This window comes from Festucalex cinctus, chromosome 2, assembly GCF_051991245.1.
Source record: "Festucalex cinctus isolate MCC-2025b chromosome 2, RoL_Fcin_1.0, whole genome shotgun sequence".
Taxonomy (NCBI): Eukaryota; Metazoa; Chordata; class Actinopteri; order Syngnathiformes; family Syngnathidae; genus Festucalex; species Festucalex cinctus.
Window position 1 is genome coordinate 23,627,298 of NC_135412.1, and position 25,681 is coordinate 23,652,978.

Below are 25,681 nucleotides of genomic sequence, written 5' to 3' on the forward strand. Positions count from 1 at the left end.
TTCATCAAAAAGATGAGAGAAAATTTTATGTGAAATATTATAGTAACAGTAGTATAGTAATAAAAAGTTTTAGATCCGAAAAGGTTCAATATAATCTGCTGACAAAAATATATACAGGGGTAAAATGTTTTTCCTGACTAAAACTAGACTAAAACGTTGACAGATTTTGTTTACTAAAACTAGACGACTAAAATTATGGGGGGGGGGGGGGTTCTTTCTAAAATAAAGATTAAAATGCTAGATTTATAGTCGACTAAAAATGGACTCAATAAAAATGTGATGAGGTTGACTGACTGTGATAAACACGAACAAGCGTGACTGAAATTGGACTAAAACTGAGACGAAATTTGAAAATGGCAGACAAAATTAACACTAGTTTTATAGAGGGAATCTTTGACTGTCTCATGATTCGATTCGATTCCGAATTTTGGGTCTGCGATTCGATTCAGAATCGATTTTTGATTCAAAATGATTTGATCGACAACGATTTCTGCTTCGATTTATAGATGTGTAAAAAATCGTCATGATCTACTCTAATCTTACTCGTTAATGCTAATTAGCGCACTACTCGCGGCATTTTTATCACTCAAAAGATCAGCTATTCATTAGGAATGTAACGATATCCAAACGTCATGATACAATATTATCACGATATGAAGGTCACAATACGATAATTATTACAATATTGTGGGGAAGTTAGCGATATTTGAAAAATGTGAGAATATTTAAAAAAAACAACAACTGTCATACTTAAAAAAAAGCACAATATTGTGCTTTTGTACATAACAGCAATGTTATTATTATTATTATTGTTTCATTATTATGTTTTATTATTAGTATGTTATTAATGCATGCACACATTGAGTTCCTCCACATATTGACGTGCTTCAGAGGCATATTACGTTCCCCTTCATCTGACAATTAGTGTAGATTTTCAACATAGAAGGGCCAAAACATCCCAAATGAAAATTAAATTGCACTGAAAAACTAGCCACCAGAGGGTGCTAGAACTACACAAATTGAAATCAACCTGACTTTTTTAACAGATGTGTTGCATTTAAATATTGTGAACATGACGACGACGATATTGTGGAAGTTTTAATATCACAATATCACGATATCGCGCTTATCGTTACATCACTACCATGCATGCAAAAATGTTTCAAGAATATTTACAGAAAGCATCTTTACATTACTCACCGGCATATGCTCTTTCTACGCTACAAGAAAAACATCTTTTATTGGAATAATTTGATTGTGACTTTTTCCTTCAACTCTCTAATGTGGCTAATACTTAATGTATCAAAACACGCGGAACCACACTGCCCCTCAGTGGCCAAATCGGGGACAACATGAACACCGCTCCCAATAAGGACACACACAAACAAGAGTAAGACAGTACAAAATAATTTAAATAAAACCAATTTTGGGACATTTAAAATCGATTCTGGTTCCTATTAAATGAGAATCGCAATTCTTATGAGAATCAATTTTTTTTTTTTTGGTACACCCCTACTAGTTAGTATTCTTTCATTTCATTTCATTGCCATTGGATGCTGAGCAAAAAAAGTGCCTATCTGCGCCAAAAGGCACAGACTGGCCCCAAAGTCGGGCAAGGAAGCGTCCATATTGCCAGACTTGCTGCAGGCAGTCTGAACCGAGCCAGAATTTTTGACTCCAATCAAGCAAGCAACACTGCCAGCACGTTACTTCAGCATCATTACCCCGATTATGCGGGCAAATAGTCCCTCGTCATGCGACACGAGCGAGGAGACAGCGTGGGTCCGAGAGACAACATTACGCAGCGCCCCCCCCCCCCCCCCCCCCCCCCCCCCCCCCCCCCCCCCCCCCCCCGCGGGCTCAGCTGTGTGCTTCGCAGACATTTCCGCGGGTCTAAATGCTCAGCCACCAGTGAGATGGTGGCACCGGCGCGGGGTCGGCGCGGGTCAACGCTGCTGCCCCCGGAGGAATTGTTCATCATGACAGCATCCGCAGGTGGAAATAATAAGGAACACGCAGGAGCTTTTATTGGATGGATTAACAACGCGAAGAAAAAAAAAAGCACAGATTGATGGTGGGTAATATCAGGCGTGAGACCGAGACTGACTGCAAGGTTAAACAATTACTGACAAACAAATAAAAGCAAGAAATCAATCACGTAAAAGGAGGCTAGTGCTGTTTGTTGGCATAAATTGATCCCCTTGGAGTGTTCATTTTTTTCCCCAGAGCTTGTAAGTTATGAGAGAATTATTGACTACTGAAACATTAGCAAATGTGAGTGACCTTGAATGAAAATATGTCCTCCTCTGCATGACGTATGATGTGATGGAGGTGCACGAAACCATCTTGTTTATGTTTTTCCCGTCAAATAAATGGCACTAACTTTTTCTTGGACGGTCCTTTGAGCGGTGGGGGTTGCTGGGAAGGTCCGCCTTTCTCCACAGAGTTGCCGCGGCGACAGCTGTGCTCCCCTGTGGCTGGGGAGGATGACGAATCGGAAAGGCCGGCCTCACAAACCACCTGGAAATCCTGTGGAAGGCACCACAAGAAGACTGATGTTAGTTGAGGATGATTCAAGACGTCACGGTTTCTGCTTGGACCTCGACTAACTGAATTCATGTTTTAAAAACATTTAAAAAAATTCTTTTTTAATCGGGCTTTTTAGTAGGGATGTAACAATAATGGCAATATCGTGATATCACAATATTAAAACTGCCACAATATATCGTCGTCGTCATGTCACGATATTAAAAGCAGTACAACTGTTAAAAAAAAAAAGTCAGGTTGATTTCGATTTGTGCAGTTCTAGCACCCTATGGTGGCTTATTTTTAAATGCAGTTTAATTTTCACAAGGCATGTTTTGGCCCTTCGATGTTTCAAATCCACGCAAATGGTCAGATGAAGGCGCACGTGCCACGTAATACGCTTGTGAAGCGAGTCAATATGTGGAGGAACTCAATGTGTGCGTGCATTAACAATTAAGTGCCTGAATATTAAGTCTTATTAGAGATTGTAAGTTGTCAATATTGTATCTTTTTTTTTTCTTTTTTTTTTTTTTTACAATATTGTGACCTTTTTTTTGTATCGCCAACCTCCCCATAATATCATGATAATTATTGTATCGTGGCCTTCATATCGTGATATCGTATGGTGATATTTGGATATCGTTACATCCCTACCTTTTAGAACTAACTAGATTTTGATTGTATTTTTTTAATAAAATGTTATTGTATTTTAATGTTTTTTTGCCTCACTGCTCTTATGTTTATGCTGTATATACACATATTTTACATGTCTGTCTATCTATACAGTATAGATATTGGTTTTATGGCATTGTATTTTATATTTTTTTGTATGAGGCTATCTTTTTGTCAAACTCTTTGTGACTTTGGCATTATTTATTGTGTTTTGTTTTTATTTTACAAAAACGGTAAGGCAAATGAAACGTGTTTTAGATGTACATCAAACTGCTATTGCACGTTGAAAAAACAAAACCTGTTCAGTAATCTCCGGGTCAAATTTTTAGTACTTCCATAAATAAATTCTGGAGTGAAATAATTTGTTTCTTACCTGAAAAATTGCTGTTTATACTGCATTGCATGAGAACCAAATTCTGTATTGTAAAACGTAAAACTAAATGATACCGCATTGATTGGAAAACGTGACACAGTGGTACCTCGACTTACAAATTTAATCCGTTCCAGACCCATCGTAGTCTAATGAAAAAAATCATAAAACGAACAGCAATTCACATGTAAAATGGCTAATCCGTTCCAAGCCTCCCATAATTCAGACATAAATGTTTTATAAAACATAAAAATGCATCCAAACATGTAACAAATAAACAGATGGACCAACGTAACATGTTTATAATTATTGATGGATTTCTTTATTATCTGGTTTATCTGTATGAAATCAAATTGCCAATAATTATTGGCAGATTTCTCTATTATCTGGTTTATCTGTTTGATGTCAAAATGATCGATAAGTGCCGATAATTATCGGCCACCGATATTATCGTGCATCACTAGTCATTTACCTTTTTAACTGCTGTCCTCGTATTTTTTTGCCCTCTTTGGTTCATGTTCTCTCTCAGAAGTGTTTTTTTTTGCCTGGTGTTTTGTAAAGAACTGATCCAAGGATGTTTGGTTTTTTGGTTGTTTTTTTTTTAACAATCCTCCGAAAGTGTGTCCAAGGCAAACATCATCATAGTGAGCGATCGCCCGACTGGTGAACACTTTTTCTGTCTGATCCTTTTCAACAAATCCCAAAACTTCAGGTACGGCGAGGCCTGTCTCGTCGCAACTAAAAACTTACTGTGCAACGTAGCCTTTATCAATCACCAATTGTATGAATTTTTGCACAAATGCGTCGCCCGTTAGTAAATACCATCCATCCATCCATCATTTTCTCAACCGCTTGCTTCTCACAAGGGTCGCGGGGGGTGTCGGAGCCCATCCCAGCTGGCAATGGGCAGTAGGTCGGGTACACCCTGAACTGGTTGCCAGCCAATCGCAGCATTAGTGAACACATTTACGTCAAACTATCTGAACACCTCATGGCCCGAGGGGCGAATGATGAGGACGCTACATAGTTATATCAATTATCTATCTGCAGCTGTAAGTATGTTGCGTTCAGGAAACTCTGGGAGCTACGAGTAGCAGCGCATACTGTATTTTTACCTTTCGTGTCCTGAAACTTCTTTCGTAACAAGACGCAATATTCTCCTGTTAGGAGTTTCATAAATTGAAAATTTCATATGAAGGGACGTTTGTAAGTAGAGGTACCACTGTATATCATCCAACGCTAATCACACTCCCTTTGACTTTGAAGTTTCTTCCCTGAGCAAATCCAATCAACACAAAGACTTGATGCGCACATTGTGACGAAATTGGTGTGGTAATGGAAAACACTCACCATGGGACCCGGGTTTCCAGACCCACACGGGCTGCACTGGTTGATAACTGGGGAGTTTCGTTTTGCTGGTGAGGCACACAATGCAAATAATGTATTCTTTTTTTTTTTATTGTCATTCTTTCATCTGGAGAAGCGAAAGGTGCTTTTCTACTGACCTGTTACGATGTTTCGGAGCGGTTTGATGAGGGCGGTGAAGGCGGGGATGTCGGGCTGCCGGTGCTCCCACATCGGCTGCCAAATGATCAGACCGCTGACGAGACGGAAGGTCAAGTCTGACTCCTGCAACAAAAATTTCGTCTCAGTTTTTGTCCAGTTTCAATCACGCTTGTTCGTTTTTATATAGGACATAGATAGTCCACACCATCCCGTTTTTATTTAGTCTATTTTTGGTCGACTATAAAACTAGCATTTTAGTTATTTTTAGTCTAATATAAAACTAGCATTTTAGTCTTTATTTCAGCCCAAGAAAACATTTTAGTCATCTAGTTTTAGTCAACAAAATCTGTCAACGTTTTAGTCTACTTTTTAGTCAGGACAATCATTTTACCCCTGTACATTTTTTGTCAGCGGATATGTTGAACATTTCGGATCTAAAATCATTTCACATACAAGTTTCTCTAATCATTTTTATGTAAAACAACTTCACACACAATTACAGTATATCAACAAGTGTCAAATATGGCTCCATGCTACGAGCCAGTAAGTTAGCAAACATTATTGTTGGAATGTAATAGTTCTCTCCTTATTTATTTATTCATTTTACACAATCATATCATTTTCATCTCGTTTTTGTTCATGAACTAAAATGTCCATATTTTAGTCCAGTTTTTATTAAGTGCAGTACATTTTCATCTCGTTTTCATGAGTCGATGAAAATGCTTACTGATTTAGTACCAGTTATTGTTTATTCATGAGGGTTTTATGCCCAATTCACATTGACTGTGGAAAGGACGCGGTGAGTTTTCCATATGGCTTCTGTACGGCTTCCGCAAGGACTGCAATTCACACCGCGTGCGTTACGTGTTCGGAAATGTGCACCCGCCAGACCACAAGTTGACGTGGGGTTCACGCTGGAGAGTTGAGTTCACACGATAACAACCGTGTATAGAGTCCTCTTTTGTAAACAATATAGCCACGCTTGCCTGTTGTCACATCGAAATATGCTTTTTGGACATATTATTTCTGGGAGTTCTACCATGGGTAAATAGGTTTTATGCTTCAATAGTGTTGTCTTGTTTAATTTATTCTGAGCTGATTTTTTTGTCTTAAATGTCCAACTCGTGTCATGCTATGTAGTTAGCTAGTTACCCTCCCCACAAAATTTTTTATTTTGAAATATACCGGATTTACCTTGATGAGAGGCGCCCGACTTCCTGTCCGACGCGTGTCATTTCTTCAGCTTTATGAAAATTCGCATGCGGCGTCCGGAAAAAAGATAGAACGCTTGCGGAAACCTTCCACATCGCCGCATCCGTTCCACACCGCACCGCAGCTGATGTGAATTGACACGTAGACTGGAATGCGTTCTATTCTTGCGGTGTCCGTACGGAAAAGGCACCGCGTCCGTTCGCCAGTGTCAATTGGGCATTAGTCTAGTCTAGTTTTAGTCCGGGGGGAAAAATGTGCGTTGACGAAATGTATTTTTGTTCAGTTTTCATTGACAAAATGAACACTAGTGCAAATGAGTCGCCTGTCGGGGGTGTGAAATGACCTTAATCCGGTGAATGAGCGGCGCGAAGAGGAAGACAAACAGCTCGACGGTGGCCATGCTCTTGTGAAACAACTTGGTGCGAGTGTGCTCATCCTCCTCCAGCTGGGAGCTGCCGCGCTGGGGGCCCGACCCCCCTAATACGGCAGAGCTGGAGCAGGAGCCGGGCGCGGCGGGAGACGAGCCCTGGTTCCCCACCGCCTGCAGGAAGGCGCCACCGCCTCCGCCGCCGCCGCTGCCGGCGGACCAGCCGTGACCCAGGCTGGGCTCGTGATTGCACTCCTGCGCCGCATCCAACAACATCCAGTGCAACGTATGGAGCAGCTTGGTCTCAGCCACGCCCAGTTTGTCCTGATGACCTGTCAGAGGGCAAAAAGACGACAGTCGATGTTACCAGAGCGTCAAATGTCCTCTTTGGGGGGTGCCTCAAGATGGTGCAAAAGACCTGGATTGTAAGAAAGTAGTAATTGACGCCTGGGAAGTACTGTTGAAATGACACATCATGAAACTCACGATGAATCGCAAATTTTACATCTGTTGCAAATGTACAATAAAATGCACAACAAAATTTTGTTTTCTAAGTTTCATATTCTTCTTAAAATCAAAGTGGAAAAAAAGTTAAATTAATAGAAATATGGTGGCATCTTTTAGTCATTGATACAGCACTCCATAATAATGCAAAAAATTGAAAAGACGTATTGTACTGTAAACAACAAGTGTGACCTTGATTTGTGTTAGTCATTTTTCAGCCACTAGATGACATAATTGCATTTTGGTGACAGCTCAGTGTATTTTTCTTTTCATATTAAACCATTCAAACCCAAAAACTTGTAAATACGTTTTGTTTGTTTTTTAGACTTTGTCCTTCACTCCCAAAAACGTATTTACACGGTTTTTTGTTTTTGTTTTATGCAAAAGCATACAGAAGGCTTTGGTGCAGGTTCTGACATGAAGAGGTGGCTTAAAGCAATGGTAGTTGTTATAAAAAAAACAGCCAGCAGGTGTCAGCAGTGTAAAAGATCAGCCGGGGGCATGTTGCAACAAGCTCTTTTTGACAGTGTTTTCACCAGCAATGTGAATATTGATAAAAGTTAGCTGTATTCTAATGTGAATGGCTGCAAAATGGAAATAGGTACAAATATAATTTTTTTCCTGATGAAAGAAGAGAATCTAATCTTTCTTTTGGTAAGTTCCATGTTTTTATAGCAATAGAACACAACATTCTGTCGGCCTTGCAAAATCAGTCAAAATCCAGTAAAAAGCGACGGGGGAAATGGCTTCAGTGAAAATGGCTGCGAGGGAATGAGTTAAGAGCTATCTAATCTTTAACATGAAGTAACTTGTGAAATTGTGCACATTTCTAAAATTGTAAAATACAACTTGACCCCAATCTCCATGAATATATGCATTATCATTGCATTGATTACTGCTAAATTTTGACCTGGACGTGTTGCGACTGGAATTCCCCCAGTACAGGCATTAATCAGGTGCTTTAAAAAAAAAAAAAAAAAAGTGGCGATAAAGGAACTTTAAATGAACTCAAAATTAGCACACTAATTTTGACACCCCTAACTAAAATATTTGTATGATGTGAAGGAGCAAAGATTAGCCTGGATTGTAATACAAGTCATTTATTTTTTTATGTCTTAAGAGATGAGCGTGAAATTAAAGTAGTAAAGTACTTTGGGATCTAAATTTGTGGTATATTTATCGTTTTAACTATTAATACAGACCACTACGCAGACTACCTTTAGTGGTGTACACAAAATAATCATTGAAAAAAAATGTCCACGCTGCGCATACCGCATACGGTTACAGTGGCTTAAACATTAAAAAAAAAAAAAAAAAATCAAATTAAAAAAATCATTATAGTACATTTTTTAAAGTACAGTTTAGCAGTATTTTCTATTTTTTAAGCACAATACATTTGCATTTAATCTTTTAGAAAGGTTAAAGGCTAAAGAATCATTGAACAAGAATGCTTTGTTATTGTTATATAATTGTTTGATTGTTCCATACCTGACCTATTGCATTGAAGTTGTGGGGGTGTGCAGCCAAATCTTTCTTTTACAGAAACGTGCATTTGGTGTCGTTTGCGGATACAGAGACCACACTCATCCATTTATTTATACCAAAAAACTTTCAAATTCAATGAATTGATTGAGTTTAACCGTTTCAAAATAATGTTTAAAGCCATTCATGAAAGTTTACCAGTTAATATACAAATTAAATTAAAAAAAAAAAAAAAAAAAAAAAGGGAGGATGTATTTCAACTCACCATGTAAGTTTATGGAACAATCTGGATTGTAAAACAAAATCATCTAGTCTATCTGTATTTTTAAAAAGTTGACAAAAGCTCAATTACTGGAAAAATACATACAGTATAGCACAAAATTATTTGATAGGATTGTTACATTGAAAGCGTCTTGACCGCTCGCTGTCATTTATTCTGTGTTGATTATTTTTTGTTGTTGATGTTGTTGATCAGGGGCAGATTACATAAATTTTACTTCTTTCTGTCCCTTTTCATTTCTATTGTTTTAAGGAATGAAATAAATTGAATTGAATTGAAAGTTAGTTTTCAAACATTTTATTTCATTAATATTTAGTACATTTTAATTGAGTAAAAAAAAGTGCAGTTTTGTTTTTTGTTTTTGTTTTTTGACTGTATTTAAGCACACTGATACGTTATGGGTGGCTTACAATATCAAATGTATCTTTTGACCTCATATTTCGATAAACATGGCCTTACTAGAATGAAATGTTGGTTATTTTTTATTTATTTTTTTCATGTGGTATTATTGAGAAATAATGATATAGGAAATTATAAGCCTATTTGGTGGTGCTATCAATTGTTTTTTCACTATTGGTGGCAGTTTCATACAAATAGGTCTATTTTTTGTTGTTGTTGCTTTATTTAATTCTTTACCTAATTCAGACAGTAGCACCTTGAGTTGCATTTTAATGTATGAAAGGTGCTACATAAATAATGTTTGAATGATTGATAAGGACAAATTGTGCATCCTCACCCAATTTGTTTCGATTGGACAGTAAGATGGAAGTGCAGTGGAGAACGTGTGGCAGAGCAGCCTGGACCAGCTCCCACCGGGAGATGCTCTGGATGGCCTCGGACAGGGCCGGTGACAAGCCGTGGAGCTTATTCTCCACCAGGACGCGCTCAAAGGACTGGAGAGAAGCAGAGGAGACACATAAGACACGAAGCAAAGCCTTCTTTCTTCCACTTTGTCTGCCATGCTCTCGACTCGAGTGAGGCAAGGCAAGGCCCACGGGAGAGAGACAGTGGCAGCTCTGTGTCCATCCCAGGGGATCTGCAGGCCAGGCATCATTATGGATATGAGTTCTGGCTTCTGGGTAATAGGAGGAAGCAAGCGGGCAAAACTAATTTGCTAAATGCAAAATGAAGAGCACACTTGATTTGCAGGTGAATTCAAAGCAAAGACAGATTATCGACTTATTGGTCATATGGCAATATGAAAATGACTTACCACACAGGATGCTTCATATTGTTTCCCCAACTTGGGACGCAAAAACGCACTGTAAAGAGACGAGAAAGAAAAAAAATGATGAAATGCAAATGTATGGACAAAAACATCGAGGCAGTTCATTTTTAGACGCCAATGTCTGTAACATCACCGGCACTGTTCCCCATAAAAAATAAAAAATAAACATTTTCTCATCTGTATTTTTGCTCAACCATCTTAACTCGAAGGACGACAAACACCTGTTATGAGTCAGTCGGGGCTAACCTGGTCTGTCGCCACAGGAAGGTCTGGATGGGGAACGGAATTCCTTTCCCGCACTCGGGCTCGTTGTCGTCCAAGCTTTTCCTCTTCACCATGTTGGCCGGTCGTCGCCGCCTGCCCTCGTGGCGACCACCGGTTGGCGGCGGCGGCTGCTGCTGCTGCTGGCTCGCAGGTGAGCGGCGAGCTTCTCTCACGACATGACTGGATTCGTGCTGCGTAAAATGGCTGCAAGTGTCCGTCACCGTGCGGAGGGAGGGGGTGTGGGGGGGGGGGCGCAGGAAGGGAGGAAGGGAGAGATGGAGGAAGGGACGGAGGGAGGGGGGAGGGAGGAGGCGAAGAGATTTCAGAACCGCCCATCAACAGCGGAAAGGTCACAGTACTTGTGTGTGCGTGATGTGGTAGCCTGGGGCAGATGCTGTATGGTGTATCTGTGCCATCTGAATTGGAATTTAGACTTAATGAGTACAATTAATTAATACACTTATTATTATTATTTTTTATTTATTTTTTTTTACGAATAACTCGTGTATTAATACTCATTAAGTCTAATAATATGCCAGATAGCCTAATAGTATATACTGTGTTTAGCAAAATTTACACATATTTTGCCCGCTAAATTTTAATCGCACCTGTTATGTGTTAATTTTTTCGACATTTAATGTTATGAGGACATCTTCAAAAATTTATATCCACTGCACATGCTCATCCTGCTTTTTTTAATCAATTAATTACTTGCATAATTTAAAATGGGAAAAAATGACCTACGGCATAGGTCAACATTTATTAAATGCTTGACTTTAATGCATGTAGTTATGTTTATTGCTCAAACTCGAACAGCTACCTTTAACGTAACCTGTCGGCTAAGAAGGATCATCTGCGGTCAAAATTAATAGTGTGATTCATCTGTGGTAATATAATGATTAATGCGATATTTTTTTGTGATTAATTCATTAGTTAATGCTTTAACTTTGACAGCATTAATATATATATATATATATATATATATATATATATATATATATATATATATAAGTTTTGTTACTTTGCTTCAATTCCTTTTTTTTCTTCTGATCATTTTTTTTGCTGTTTACAAGTTTTGGCTCCATAATTTTTATTTAATTATTCATTCATTCATTCACTTACCTACTTCTTGTTATTAATTTATTGATGCAAATTGTATTCACTTGTATTCTTACTTACAATGTTTTGTTTTACTTTTCTTACTCTATATCTTTACTGCATGTACAGCACTTTGTATACAGCAATGCTTGTTTAAAAGTATTTTATAAATAAAATTGAGCTCAGTGTTTTTTAAATGCATGTTCGAAATAAAATTTCAGTTATAAAAAATCAAATCAAATTTGAATTTCCAAGTTTGAATTGTACCAATCTTAGAATAAGTGGCATCAAATTTGGACTGATGGATGTATTGTGAAACGTTTGGTTACTTCTCACTGAATGTTCACCTGATTATTCAAATTTAAATCATTTGTTTGTTTGTTTTTTTGTGATTGGCAGGATGTTGGATGAGTTGAGGAAGATTCGATTACTTTTCCCTGGTGGTTACCTGAATGCTGACCTCTCATACTGTGCCATCTGACTTTGGAAATTCCAAATTTGAATTTCTGTTTGAACGACAATTTCTTACACTAATTGTTTTGTGTCCTACAACTGCCTTTCAAACAACGTCAGCTAGAATACGGCTTCAGTGTAGTCTACCTGTGACCCCGATGTGATTTTTTTTTTTTTTTTGCACCTGTTGGATACATTTAGAAAGTTCAGTTGCTTCTCTCTAGTATCCCCTATGTTGACCTCTCATGGTCCATCTTTGCCTGACTTTGAATTTCTACTTTGATTTTTTTTTAAATGTATTTCTATAATTTATAGGGAACTTCTTGATAGTTAAAAATAGTAGAAATTCCCTTTTCCAAATTCAAATCAAAACTCTGATGGCACAGAAATACTGAACTGATATTTCCCATAATGTTGACCAGCTTGTGTTTGGCTCAGTGTAAGTAAGGCCACAAACGCATGGTGTCAAACATGCTTCAAGAGCGTGAAGTACTTCCACTGTTTTTATTTCCCTTGCCATTGTTTTCATTTACCCATGACAACATTGCAAACAACATGATATTTTAAATACACATACACAGTTGGAGACGAACACCGGAGGGGGGGAGGTAACAGACATCAGGGTGGGACATTCACAACAGTGAGTGGAAAACACACTAGTAACATTTCTGAACTTATTACAGCCGCAAGTCGCGCCATCCATGCACTCTTCATTTCTGTAACAATGACGAGTTCAATCACAAACACTCTCTTCAATGGAATGTTTGTGTACACAAGAGCACACTTTCATTTTCCCTTTTGTATCTGTAGTGGAGTAAAAGGTCTCCAGGGTATGAGGCACCTTTCAACTCACTGTTCCAAAAAGACCTTACGAATACTCAACGCTCACTTAAAAGCAAAGAAACTGTAAGTCCTTTACAGGAAATAAAATGATTCTATTTGAGGACTGCAGCCATAGCCAACATACAAAACTACAGTGAAATATAAAAGACAGAAAACACAAATTTTCCAACAGGTCATCACATATCATAAAAGCACTACAAACCGTCTTTTTTCTTTCACTGCCACATTTTTTTATTATTATTATTTTTGAACAGACACGCTCATCAGACTCTCAGATTGGAAGTTTGCTTTTGTCACAGTTTCAAACCGTTTTTGTAAGTCGCTGCAAATTGAGTTTACTTTTTGTCCTCATGCAAGAGCAATGCGGCAATGCTTTAAAAAAAAAAAAAGTCACTGTACAATCTCATAGCAGACTCTCTTCCGCACAAGTACACAAAAGTCCAATGAAGGAAAAAAAACGCAATTTGTATCGGGAGTGGATGAAGAGGCCTAATAATTGCAAGATTTTCTTTTGAAAACACTCTGGAAAGTTGAACCGCCGAGTTGGAGCGTGTGGAGAAAATACCGGATACTTTTGACGCACTGAAAGTGTTACGGAGGAGGAGAGACAAGCCAAAGCTAAGCGGGCGGCTCACAAGCCCTGCTTGGCCAGCGCGGCGGTGACGTCTTGGGCCAGTGTGGAGAGCTGCGGCGAGTCCAGGAGGTTGATGCTGCCGGCGGACGACAAGTGAGGCGAGGTGCCTCCCATCTCCAGCCCGGGTGAGTGGGTGACCACGATTTCGGCGCCGTGGTCCACCCGAGCTTTGGCCGACTCGCGGAAGTTCAGCTTGTGGCTCTCGATCTAGCGACCAGATGGCAAAGAGTTCAAAGCAAAACAAAGACGGACAACAATAGCACCGTTCAATGCTTAATGACTATACGACACTAACATTACATCGGGTTCCATTTATACGGTATATTATCTTATTGACTGGCAGCCATTTTGACTGAAGCAATCTAGTGGTGAACTAATATCCATCCATCCATTTTCTGAACCGCTTGCTCCTCACAAGGGTGGTTGCTGGAGCCTATCCCAGCCGGCTACAACGCACAAGCACACCTAGGGACAATTCAGAGCGCCCAATTAACCTGCCATGCAAGTCTTGGGAATGTGAGAGGAGACCGGAGTACCCGGATAAGACCCACGCAGGCATGGGGAGAACATGCAAACTCCACCCAGGAAGGCCGGAGCCTGGACTCGAACCCGAGTCCTCAGTACTGGGAGGCCGACGTGCTAACCACTCATCAACCGTTCCACCTAATTGTAGGTCTAGTAATTGGTAATTATATTACAAGGCTGGAGTCAAATTACAAGTCGATTAATGCATTTTTTTTTTACTCAAATTTAGAAAATACGACTGGTAATCAGTAAACTTGTACACTGTAAAATTTGTATGCAAATGCGTTTATCTGAAACTTGAGGCTTATAACTATGAGCCGCTGTATTGAACCAACACGTTGCAATCTGTTTGCATGGAAATAACATATTAAGGATTAATGTTCCATTAATATAGCATTCTTCCATGCTTAAATGTAACGATATCCAAACATCACAATACGATATCACGATATGAAGGTCACAATACGGCAATTATCAATATATTGTGGGGAGATTGGCGATACAAAAAAAGTTTTTTTAATATTTAATATTGAGGCTGTTACTTGCTAATACAAACACATATTGAGTTCCTTCACATATTGGCTCGTTTCAAAAGCATATTATGTTCCCCTTCATCTGACCATTAGCGTGGATTTTAAACATAGAGGGACAAAAACATGCCTTGTGAAAATTAAACAGCACTAAAAAAAAAAAAAAAATAGCCACCAGAGGGTGCTAGAACTGCACAAATGGAAATCAAACCAACCTTTTAAACAGATGTGCTGCTTTTAATATCGTGACATGACGATGACGCTATTTTGTGGTACTTTAATATCACAATAACACAATATTGCAGATAGAGTTACATCCCTAACCCTAGGTAAAGTGTTTTGTTCAATATTTAAAAAAATAATAATAATTTATATCAAATATCAATTCAGCCGCACATTGAATCCAGATGAGAATTGTGCACTGTAATATCACCAAATCATTTTTTTAAACACCTCTAGTTAATAATGTGCATAAAAAAATGAAATAAAAAAAGACTATATGGCGAAAGACCAATAAGACTAACTTGTGGTGAAATATGAAATTGACCATATTTGGACGTGAAGGGGCTTGAGGTTAAAAATGTAAAAGAAAAAAAAGGGGTGTGAAGGGTTAGTTTTCCAACACAGATGCAACGGGTGTCCAATTGAACATTTTACCATCACATTGCCGCCTCCTGGCATGTGGCTGGAGTTGTCCAGTGAGCCGACCTTGGGTTGAGCTTTGTCTTTAAAGTCCAGCTTGACGTTCTCAATCCGAACGTTGCCACCGCCTGGGGAAGACGGAAGACAATTACAAAGACATTCTTACCGTATTAATACGATGGTGTGCCTCTACCTGGCCTGTGGCGGATGTTGGACATGGAGCCGCATTTGGAAGTGATGTGGCTCAAGTCCATTTTGTTGGTCTGGATTTGAACCTGTAAGGAAGCGACGGCGTGTCCGTGTCATTCGGTGTTTACAGCGAGGGAAAAGGAGCCGCCGTATGATAACTGGGATGATCTCGGAATAAGCGCGCGGTGGCACGACATGCATGCGGATAAATGCAGATTAATTTCTACTCAGCTGAGACAAGAGGTGGCCAAGCCAGTGCATGAAAGCGCAAATATGAAATAAGAACTCAACACGGATGCTGCGGGGCTTTGTTTAAACTAGCATGTCATGGAAGGTGAACCAAAACTGCCAAAATTAAAAATAAAGAAAGAAATGAATAAAAGTGAAAATAAAAACGGATGTTTTATTTTATTATTTATTATTTATTATATTTTATTCCTTTAAGATTTCCATCATATTAATTTTTTTCCTTTAATTTTTGAATTATATTTTAATATTGTTTTTTTATTTTCACTTTTATTCATTTATTTATTTTTAATTTTAGCAGTTTTGGTCCTCCATAGAAATGATGTGCATCTTGTATTTTTCTATCCATCCATCCATCCATTTTCTTGACCGCTTATTCCTCACAAGGGTCGCGGGGGTTGCTGGCGTCTATCTCAGTTGGCTCTGGGCAGTAGGCGGGGGACACCCTGGACTGGTCGCCAGCCAATCACAGGGCACACAGAGACGAACAACCATCCACACTCACACGCACACCTAGGGACAATTCGGAGTGCCCAATTAACCTCCTATGCATGTCTTTGGAATGTGGGAGGAGACCGGAGTACCCGGAGAAGACCCACGCGGGCACGGGGAGAACATGCCAACTCCACCCAGGAAGGCCGGAGCCTGGACTCGAACCCGAGGGCGTGGACATTCTAACCACCGTGCCGCCCCATCTTGTATTTTTTAATTAGATTTTCCAAAACTGCCAAAATTAAAAATAAATAAAGAAATTAATAAAGTGAAAACAAAAACAGTTGTAAAAAATATAATTCAGAAATTAAATACTATATATATATATATATATATACGCAACCAGTCCAGGGTGTCCCCCGCCTACTGCCCAGAGCCAGCTGAGATGGGCGCCAGCACCCCCCGCGACCCTTGTGATATTTCATATTTGAATTAGATTTTTATATCGGTTTTTATTTTCACGTTTATTTATTTATTCATGTAATTATTTTTAATTTGGGAAGTTTTGTTCCTCCATGGAAATGATGTGCATTTTGTATTTTATAAGTGATTGACTGACATTAATTCTTGTGCCATGTTATGGTAATGCAACATCTGGATTCAAAAATTAAAGTATCAAAACAAAGATGTTAAACATCTGCAATTCCAAAACAGCTTCATGACTAAACATGGACATTTATTTTGACTTGTAACTTGTTTTCTTTTATGGTTGAGTCAACTCACATTTCCTCCTCCTGGGGCGTGCTGGATTTTGTTCAGGGAGCCACATTTAGCCTGGACATGGCTGTAATCCAGTTTAACACTTGGAATCATCACCTGGGAATGACAAGGTACTCTTTGTTTGTTTTTATACAGGCAAGTAACGGTCACCCAAGTGAATGGATTGGGCCTCCAGAGACGTAACAAAATATCCCAATTGCCATTTATAATCATCATTTCAGCTCATTTCAACCACACTTTGCTTGCTTCAATAAAGCCTTTTCAAAAGCAACCTGCTCAACGTGCAACCACTGCGAGATTACACGGGGATGGAAGGAGCCCAAAATAAAAAGGCGAGAAAGAAGAGAGCAGAGGAAGAAGAGATGGAGCCGTACATACATTGCCTCCTTTGGGCGTGTGCTTCAGATTATCCTTGGAGCCGCACTTTGACTGAACATGACTGAAGTCCAGCTTCTCGTTTAAAATTTGCACCTAGATCAAAAAGAAATTAAAAAAAAAACTATGTGTGCCTCAATGTCAAATGTGCAATGACTTATCAATGTGTTTTTACATTTACTTTTAACATGTATTTAGTTAAGTTTTTTTTTTTCATCACACCTTATCAATAACGTGCACGGTATGGTCACCTCATCGTATTATATACACAATTATTATAGTATTACTGCGACTGAATGTTCTTGATTGATTTATTGTTAACAACAAATTGTACTTGAAATAGGAAGGGAAAACTGTGGCATGCAAATATTGAAGTACAGTGGGACCTCGACGTCCGAGCTTAATTGGTTGTGTGACCCCGTTTGTAACCCGACATTTTCATAAAATGAGGTCATGTTTTCCCATTGAAATGAATACAAATGCAATTCAACCATTCCAGCGGACTAGTGAGTTGTCTCTCTACGTACATCCGTATTCTACTTATGTAAAGTACAGTATCATAGAGTGTAGGTCTGCACAATATATCGAAAAATATTGATATCGCAATATGCTCCATGCAATATTCATATCGCAAATACATGCAATAAGTTTCGTATCATCACCCTCTTAAAATAAATGCCTAAGACTTTTTTTTTTGCAATTTTTTTTAGCCTAAATCAGCTCATGATGCAAAGGGTTCAATTTTTTGGTGTTTCCTGAAAAAATGACTTAAGCAATTATTTTAAGAAGGTGTTCGTGTGGAATTTTATGCTTTTATCTGAATTTGACCAGTCAGCCGCTAACTAAAATTTGTGCCACCATCCAATAGTTGAAGATTATCGAGAGGTAGTTACAATTGATTAACTAAAAATATACAGTGTTTGCTTATTTTGATGCATGGAAAAAAATGTAATTCTTTCATTAGATCATAAAAATGTAATTTCCTTATGTACATGTTAATAATATCGATATTGCTATATTCAGCAACTATATTGCATATTGAATGATTTTCCAATGTCGTGCAGTCTTAAAAGAGTGCTAATTTCTGTAATAGGAAACACAAACATTTTTGTTTTATTGGGAAGCTGAAACTGATTTATGGCATTTCCATTCATTTGAATAGGAAAAGATGATTTGAGATACGAGAGCAGACACATAACGAATTCAATTCATATCTTAGTGGGTCGCACAAGTCAAATCTGATCATGTACATCAAGAAACGGCCACTTTTTGGGCAATTTTGTCAAATCTGTTTGAAACTGTCTCAGTCATGCAGCCGATTCATTTGGAATTCATTTCATGCGAATCAAGAATGGAGACGAGAAGAAGTGAAAGTTAGAAGGAAAATCAGAGACAGGACAAGAGCAGTTGAAGCCGACAGTTTTGGATTCAGGATGCACACAAAAAAATGTCCTAAGACAGTGGTGTCAAACATACAGCCCGTGGGCCGGATCAGGCCCGCAAAGGGGTTTAACTCGGCCCACGAGATGATTTTGTAAAGTAAAAAAATAATTTGTAATGTCGGACCAATTAATCAGCTGGCCACAATCAAAACATATAAATCTATAATTTCACAAGCAGTCCTCAGATGAGCAATGCAACTTGTACGGGGAATTGTCCTGGATGTCATTACACATAACTTAAAGTTACGGTTTGTTTATTTATTTATTTATTTTTAAAATCATAGACCGACATAAACATGTTAAATACGACACAAATTAATTACTGGTAACACAATAGATATGACAAGGATTAACATCCTTATAACATCATTAACTCACTTGCTCCCAACAACGTATGAATATGTTCTATTTTAAACATTAACAGTGTTTCAAAGACATATTTACACGTTTTTTTTTGTTTTTTTTTTGTGTGTGTTTTTATGATAGAGCATACAAAAGGCATTGACGCAGCCTCTGAATTTAAGAGAACGTAGATATTACAAAAACGGTTATCAGGTGGCTGCAGAATATAAGAGATCAACCATGTTGCAACAAGCTGTTTCTCCCACAGTTTTAAACAGATTTGTGAAACATGATAAAACTTAGCTATATTCTAATGCTAATTGGTGCAAAACGGAAACAGATAAAAAAAAAATATACTTTTTTTTCCTGATAAAAGAAGAGACTCTAATCTTTCTTTTGGTAGGTTCCATGTTTTTATAACAATAGAACACAATATTCTGTGGGACTTGCAAAAATCTGTCAAAATCCAGGAAAACAGCCGGGCGCGAAGTGGATTGCTTGAGTGAAAATGGCGGCGAGTGAATGCATTAACTGTGCCACACAATGCATTCTGGGAACAATATATATGCAAAACAGGTAGAGATTTAACATGCCCAGAACATATACAGGCAAAGTGTTGCTGCGTTACCTTTTGCATTCATGTTATTTTTTGGAACAGTATGATTACAGTTGAGCTCCGTAATTTAGCGCTAGTCCACAAATAGGAAAAATCTGCGTATAATTTACAGCAAAAGTTACATACCATTATTTTACAGATCCAGCCAACTTGGCAATATATTTTCCTCCATGCGGCCGATGAGCTAATATGAGTTTGACACCCCTATCCTATGACCTAAATTTGGTTGACACAAATTTTTCATGATTGAGACGACAAATATAAAAGCAGCGCTGTTACCTGGCCACCTTTGGGCTGATGTTTAAGGTTGGCGGTGGATCCGATCTTGGACTTGACGTTCTTGAGGTCCGGCAGCGGCTGGTTGAGGACCTTCAACTGGCGCTGGGCCGACGACGGCGACTTGGGCGGGGTACGGATGACGGCCACCTTCTTCTCCTGGAGAACGCTGAAGGACTTGGGCGTGTGGCTGCCGGGCGTGCGCGAGCCGGGCGTGCGTGAGTAACTGGGGGGCGTGCCGGGCGTCACCGCCGAGGATCCCGGGGTGGACGTGCCGCTGCGGGCGGACCAGGAACGGGCCGAGTCCGTGCCTGGAACGGAAGAAACGACAATTGCCCTTTAGAGAGCACAAGTTAAAAGATGTGTGATGATGATGATGATGATGATGATGATGGTAACAACACAGGGACTGGACTGCAAATTTGTTTCTGTTTTTATAGTAGCAAAATAATATGCATCATTGAGCACCGTAAATGTCTTATAGAAAACCCATCATAATATATTAGGGCTGTCAAAATTAGCCTGTAAATTTTGAGTTGAAGTTAAAGTTCCTTTAACTGCACTAATTTTTGTTTATGCGTGATTGATGAGAGCCCCTTACTTGGAAAGCCTGCAGTAGGGGGAATTCCAGTTGCAACACAGCAGACGCATCCACGTCAAAATTGAATTAATGCATATATTTGTGGTGACTGGGGTATTTTACAATTTTAAAAATATGCAGAATTTCACAAGTGACTTCATGTTAAAGATTTGACACAGATGGTGGGGAGTGAACGTGGTGAATGGACCCAATTGCAGAGACACATGACAGGAAGACAAATGTGAAGAACTTTATTGGCCATAAACAAGTTAAAGACAGGACGGTGCATGAGAGTACTGGTTGCCAAGACTTCACTGGGCAAGGGGAAGCTGGTTGACATGACTGGACGGGACGGGACATGAGAGGACAGGTCGCCATGACTGGGTTGAACGAGAAAGGACCGGTCGCCATGGCTGGACTGACCATGAGAGGACTGGTCGCCATGACTTGACTGATCGAGAGAAGACAGGTCGTGATGCCTAGACTAAATTATATATATATATATATATATATATATATATATATATATATATATATATATATATATATATATATATATATATATATATATATATATATATATATATATATATATATATATATATATATATATATATATATATATATATATAGGCGGCACGGTAGTCGAGTGGTTAGCACGTCCGCTTCCCAGTTCTGAGGTCTCCGGTTCGAGTCCAGGCTCGGACCCTCCTGGGTGGAGTTTGCATGTTCTCCCCGTGCCCGCGTGGGTCTTCTCCGGGTACTCCGGTCTCCTCCCACATTCCAAAGACATGCATGGCAGGTTAATTGGGCGCTCCGAATTGTCCCTAGGTGTGCGTGTGAGTGTGGATGGTTGTTCGTCTCTGTGTGCCCTGCGATTGGCTGGCAACCAGTCCAGGGTGTCCCCCGCCTACTGCCCAGAGCCAGCTGAGATAGGCGCCAGCAGCCCCCGCGACCCTTGTGAGGAATAAGCGGTCAAGAAAATGGATGGATGGATATATATATATATATATATATATATATATATATGGACTGGTCGCCATGACTTGACCGGACGAGGTGTAGCGGATTGCCATGGCTGGACTGACAAGAGAGGACTGGTCGCCATGGCTGTGTTGAACGAGATAGGACTGGTCGCCATGGCTGGACGGACCGAGAAAGGACTGGTCGCCATGACTTGGCCGAACGAGGTTTAGTGGGTCGCCATGGCTGGACTGACGAGAGAGTGCCGGTCGCCATGACTGTGTTGAATGAGAGAGGACTGGTCGCCATGACTGGACTGAACGAGAGATGACCGGTCGCCATGGCTGGACTGAACGAGAGAGGACCGGTCGCCATGGCGAGACACGGGGAGAACACAAAAACACCACAACAACAGCTAAAACTAAACAAAACCCAACCACACGGAACCAAAACATGACAAGGCTTGCTCAAAAAATGCACTGAGATGTCACCAACGTCTTACAAATGCAATGATGCCATCTAGTGGCGCAAAAATGATCTCAACACATATCAATATCAGTTGTTCTTTTACAGTACAGCACATCTTTTTAATTTTAACTCAATTGTATGAATTATTATGACATTACTGTATCAATGACTAAAAGATGCAGCCATATTTCTATTAGTTTGGGGGGGTTTTTTCTCCACTTTTATTTTAAGAGTATAGGAACTTTGAAAAAAATATTTCATTGTACATTTAAAACAGATATTAAAATTGCAATTAATTGTGACTTCACTATTGAAGTCATGCAATTACAGCCCTAGAAAAAATACATTTTATCTTATGATAGACCTCCCAACCAAACAGTAGCCATAACAGTGTGTTAGTCAACGGACGTTTGGGAAGAAGGTTGTGATGTTGCTAAAATGAGCACTACCTGCCATACTCGGGCCCCTCCCAGACCTGCAGTCGGCTTTGGTCTCGGTGTTGATGGCTAAAGGAGAGGGAAGGTGAGGGTGAGGACGGGGGATGATGGGATGGATACATATGGATATGGTGAGTGATGACTTTGGCATATTTACATGAGAAGCATCTCACGGCATATCACCCACACAAACATGTCACAAAAAGTATTTTCAACATGAAATAGTGATGATCTTGTCTTACTAGGGGACATTTGGGCCTGTTTAGTAAAACACAAAGCTTTTACTGGGTATGAATGGGTGGATATGCAGGTTATATGTAACTTCCACCATTTTGTGGAACAGAATTTCACTGTTCTGACCATCACTAATACATCACTAGCATAGACAGATGAATAAAGACAGATTATTTGTATTAAAGGGGAGGTCAAGTCCAAACAGAGAATTTTTTTCAACCCCATTTCAGGAGGCGGCCATTTTGCCACTTGCTGTTGACTGAAGATGACGTCACAGTGCCTATAATGCTGCATTGGAGGATGGTCGGAAGTCGGATAAATCCAAGTTGCTTTTTCCCAGTTCCGACCTGAAAGCGTTCGAGGTGAAAGTAAACAACCAAAATGGCGGATAGTGGTAAATTGTTTTTTATTTTGGTCCTCAAAACTCATTTTGACCTCCAGCAAACTTACTTTTTGCAATTTTTCTTCATTTATTGTTTTTATCTTATTTCATAAGCATTCCAGACAGTTCAGTAGTTTACCGTATAATTTCGTGCAGTGAGATAATGGCATACTGTCATGTACGGTGTGTTATGTGGAGTTATGTCGAATATTTATGAATGAGGAAAGCTATCTAGTTTTATACTCGAGTAAATTGCATTTTACCATTCACGGTCTGTGGTCGCCATTGTAGAGTGACGTCACTTGTAGTCCATCGTTGAAGTCGGGGTCCTTTTGTTTTGTTTTTCCGACTTCACAAGTGGAATTTCCGAGTTCCAGGGGGCGTTCCCGTACACACTTCCTGGTTTGAACTCAGAAAAGTCCGACTTACGACCATCCTCGAATGCAACATAAGGGCTCAGCTTGCGAATGTCACATGACCAAACCCAGAAAGCGATTGGTTGCTGCCATACAGCAAGTAGCATTCCAAAGCAAAATGGCCACCCGCTGAGAAAGATGAAAAGGCCTGGATTTTGCTGCTCGATTCATATTCCACAAATTCAATATTAATCAGAATTCCATGTGTAGACTAGTGTGGGCGAAAATAAATGTAACAGTATTGTAAAGAAAATTCTGGACTTAATTTCCCCTTTAATGAATGATTATTTTGTGACAAATGGTTCACTTCCAACCACTTTGCAATGCAAAGTTAATTAAAAACTAAGAGCACTGTATTTGTGTGTCTTTCCTTAATTCCGGCGAGTATTGTGTTCAACTAAAAAAGCTCACATACTCACAAACGTTTGAGCAAATTGAGACGAAATAATCATTATTTCCGGGTACTTTTTGTGACATCTGTGGCATGCTGAAAGATTTTTTTTTTTTCATGTAAAACATGTTTTGGTACAATGAAGGTTGTGAAAACACTGGCTGGCGTAGCTTACAGGTTGGCCTGCTGGGGGTGCTGTTGTCTTCTTGTTCAGCTGCAGGAAGGTGGCGGGTCAGTGACTTGGATGGCCTGGGGAGAGATGACCTCTTCTCGGGACTACGGTATGTTCTCTCCTGGATGTAAAAAAACAAAAAACAAAAACAAAACAAAAGTGTCATATTACACGTATGTGCCTGCTCGTGTTTTTTTTCTTTTTTTACACATTCACTACCTGTGTATTTTTCTGAGGGAGAGGGCGGGAGCATGCAGAGGAGGGCCGGGCCTCACTGAGCACCGCCTCCACCTGGGGGCTCCGTTTAAGGCTACATGCAGAGTCAGGCCTTCGGGATTGCTGATCACAACTCTGCGAGGCCACTTTTAACACAACAGGCCGTGTGGGGCTCTGGGCAGATGGGCATGGGTGGCGGCCACGAGCGAAGCACGCCAGATAGATGGCGATGTGGCAGACAGACAGATGGACAAATGATGACAAGACATGGCATGCAGATGACATGAAATCATGTGTCTATTGATTTTTATATCATCAAGTTGGCAGAATAATTAGACTGTTTCTCTTTTTTACTGTAAAATGTTTGCACATTAGCCTTAATCCAGACCACACTGTAAATGTGACAGCGTTTCATAAAAAAAAAAAAATAATAATAATTTAATTAATTAAATTTTTTAATAAAAATTTAAATTATATCAAATTAATTAAATTTTAAATTAAAAGAATTATATCATCAAGGTAGTAGAATATGGGGTATATGCCACGAGAGGCGGGAATGTTTTTTGCACAACAGTTTGTTTCCGGTTCGGTTTGTGACGTGTGGGCTGCGTCAAAAATACTTGTGCTTCCGACTTTGTGCCCCTCGGTTGCGCGTTTGCAACCCGGACCGGAATTAAACGGATGTGCAAAATCACGTCCCGCCTCTTCCGTGGCATATACCCCATTAGGCTGTTTCCCCCTAACTCTTTTTACTGTAAAATGTTTGCACATGAGCCTTAATCCAGACCACACTGTTAATGTGACCGCATTTTATAAAAATTTTAAATAAAATTTTTAATTAACTGAAATTAATGAATTTTTTTAATTACATTTTTACATTTTAAATTAAATTTTAAATTAGCTTTTAAATAAAAAATATATTTAATCAAGTTGGCAGAATAATTAGACTAACTCTTTTTACTGTAAAATGTTTGTACATTAGCCTTAATCCAGATCACACTAAATGTGACAGCATTTTACAAAAATTTTAAATAAAATTTTTAATTAAATTAAATTTTTAAATAAAATTTTAAATAAAATTTTAAATAAAAAAAATAGATCATCAAGTTGGCAGAATAATTAGAATGTTTCCCCCTAACTCTTTTTACTGTAAAATGTTTGCACAGTCACCTTAATTCAGACCACACTGTAAACGTGACAGCGTTTCATAAAAATTTTAGTATATTGGGGGGGATACAATTTATTTTCAATATTTCTTTATGCCTGCTTTCCCTGTGTACAAGACAAGAAAAGACCATAAAAATAAGTTGTGTATGAAAATGGATGCGCTGCACATACTTCTTAAGGTGATTTGCATACTTACGGATTTTCTCTGTCGAGACAGATTCAAGGACAAAGGCTGGCATGCAAGACACAATGAGAGACTCAAATGCAACCATGCAGAAGTCAAAAAGAAGAAGAAAAAAAAAAAGTGTTTTCATGCAACACACACAGCAAAAAAGTCCGGTGGGTTCACTTACGCTGGGTCTCTCCCTGGACTGGTGGACACTTAAAGGCTGAGAGCTTTCGACACCTGTGAAGGAAAAAA

The 25,681-nt window shown here is 39.2% G+C and overlaps 2 protein-coding genes across 28 annotated transcripts in view; both read right to left on the bottom strand.

Moving 5' to 3' along the window:
• The window catches only part of unc80 (unc-80 homolog (C. elegans)), an 82,405-nt gene extending 71,764 nt beyond the window's left edge, over window positions 1–10,641 (bottom strand). For all 17 annotated transcript variants that reach the window (XR_013282422.1, XM_077513828.1, XM_077513825.1 and 14 more), the window contains exons 1-7: window positions 10,394–10,641; window positions 10,133–10,181; window positions 9,656–9,812; window positions 6,630–6,985; window positions 5,074–5,197; window positions 4,919–4,983; window positions 2,384–2,529 (exon numbers count right to left, since the gene is read on the bottom strand). Coding sequence is in view for 16 of the 17 variants with exons in the window: in XM_077513828.1 (XP_077369954.1) it covers window positions 2,384–2,529; window positions 4,919–4,983; window positions 5,074–5,197; window positions 6,630–6,985; window positions 9,656–9,812; window positions 10,133–10,181; window positions 10,394–10,485 (989 nt within the window). In the remaining variant the exon portion in view is untranslated. The remainder of the gene's footprint in view (window positions 1–2,383; window positions 2,530–4,918; window positions 4,984–5,073; window positions 5,198–6,629; window positions 6,986–9,655; window positions 9,813–10,132; window positions 10,182–10,393) is intronic.
• Window positions 10,642–12,452: 1,811 nt separating this feature from the next.
• The window catches only part of LOC144014206 (uncharacterized), a 58,982-nt gene continuing 45,753 nt past the window's right edge, over window positions 12,453–25,681 (bottom strand). For 2 of the 11 annotated variants that reach the window (XM_077513831.1, XM_077513837.1), the window contains 11 exons: window positions 25,614–25,666; window positions 25,457–25,492; window positions 24,097–24,267; window positions 23,881–23,998; window positions 22,295–22,351; window positions 19,838–20,145; window positions 17,162–17,254; window positions 16,787–16,879; window positions 15,330–15,411; window positions 15,152–15,264; window positions 12,453–13,646 (listed from right to left, as the gene is read on the bottom strand). In XM_077513831.1, the coding sequence (XP_077369957.1) occupies window positions 13,437–13,646; window positions 15,152–15,264; window positions 15,330–15,411; window positions 16,787–16,879; window positions 17,162–17,254; window positions 19,838–20,145; window positions 22,295–22,351; window positions 23,881–23,998; window positions 24,097–24,267; window positions 25,457–25,492; window positions 25,614–25,666 (1,334 nt within the window). In that variant the 3' untranslated portion in view covers window positions 12,453–13,436. The remainder of the gene's footprint in view (window positions 13,647–15,151; window positions 15,265–15,329; window positions 15,412–16,786; window positions 16,880–17,161; window positions 17,255–19,837; window positions 20,146–22,294; window positions 22,352–23,880; window positions 23,999–24,096; window positions 24,268–25,456; window positions 25,493–25,613; window positions 25,667–25,681) is intronic. The other 9 variants (XM_077513834.1, XM_077513832.1, XM_077513833.1 and 6 more) reach the window with 9 other exon arrangements.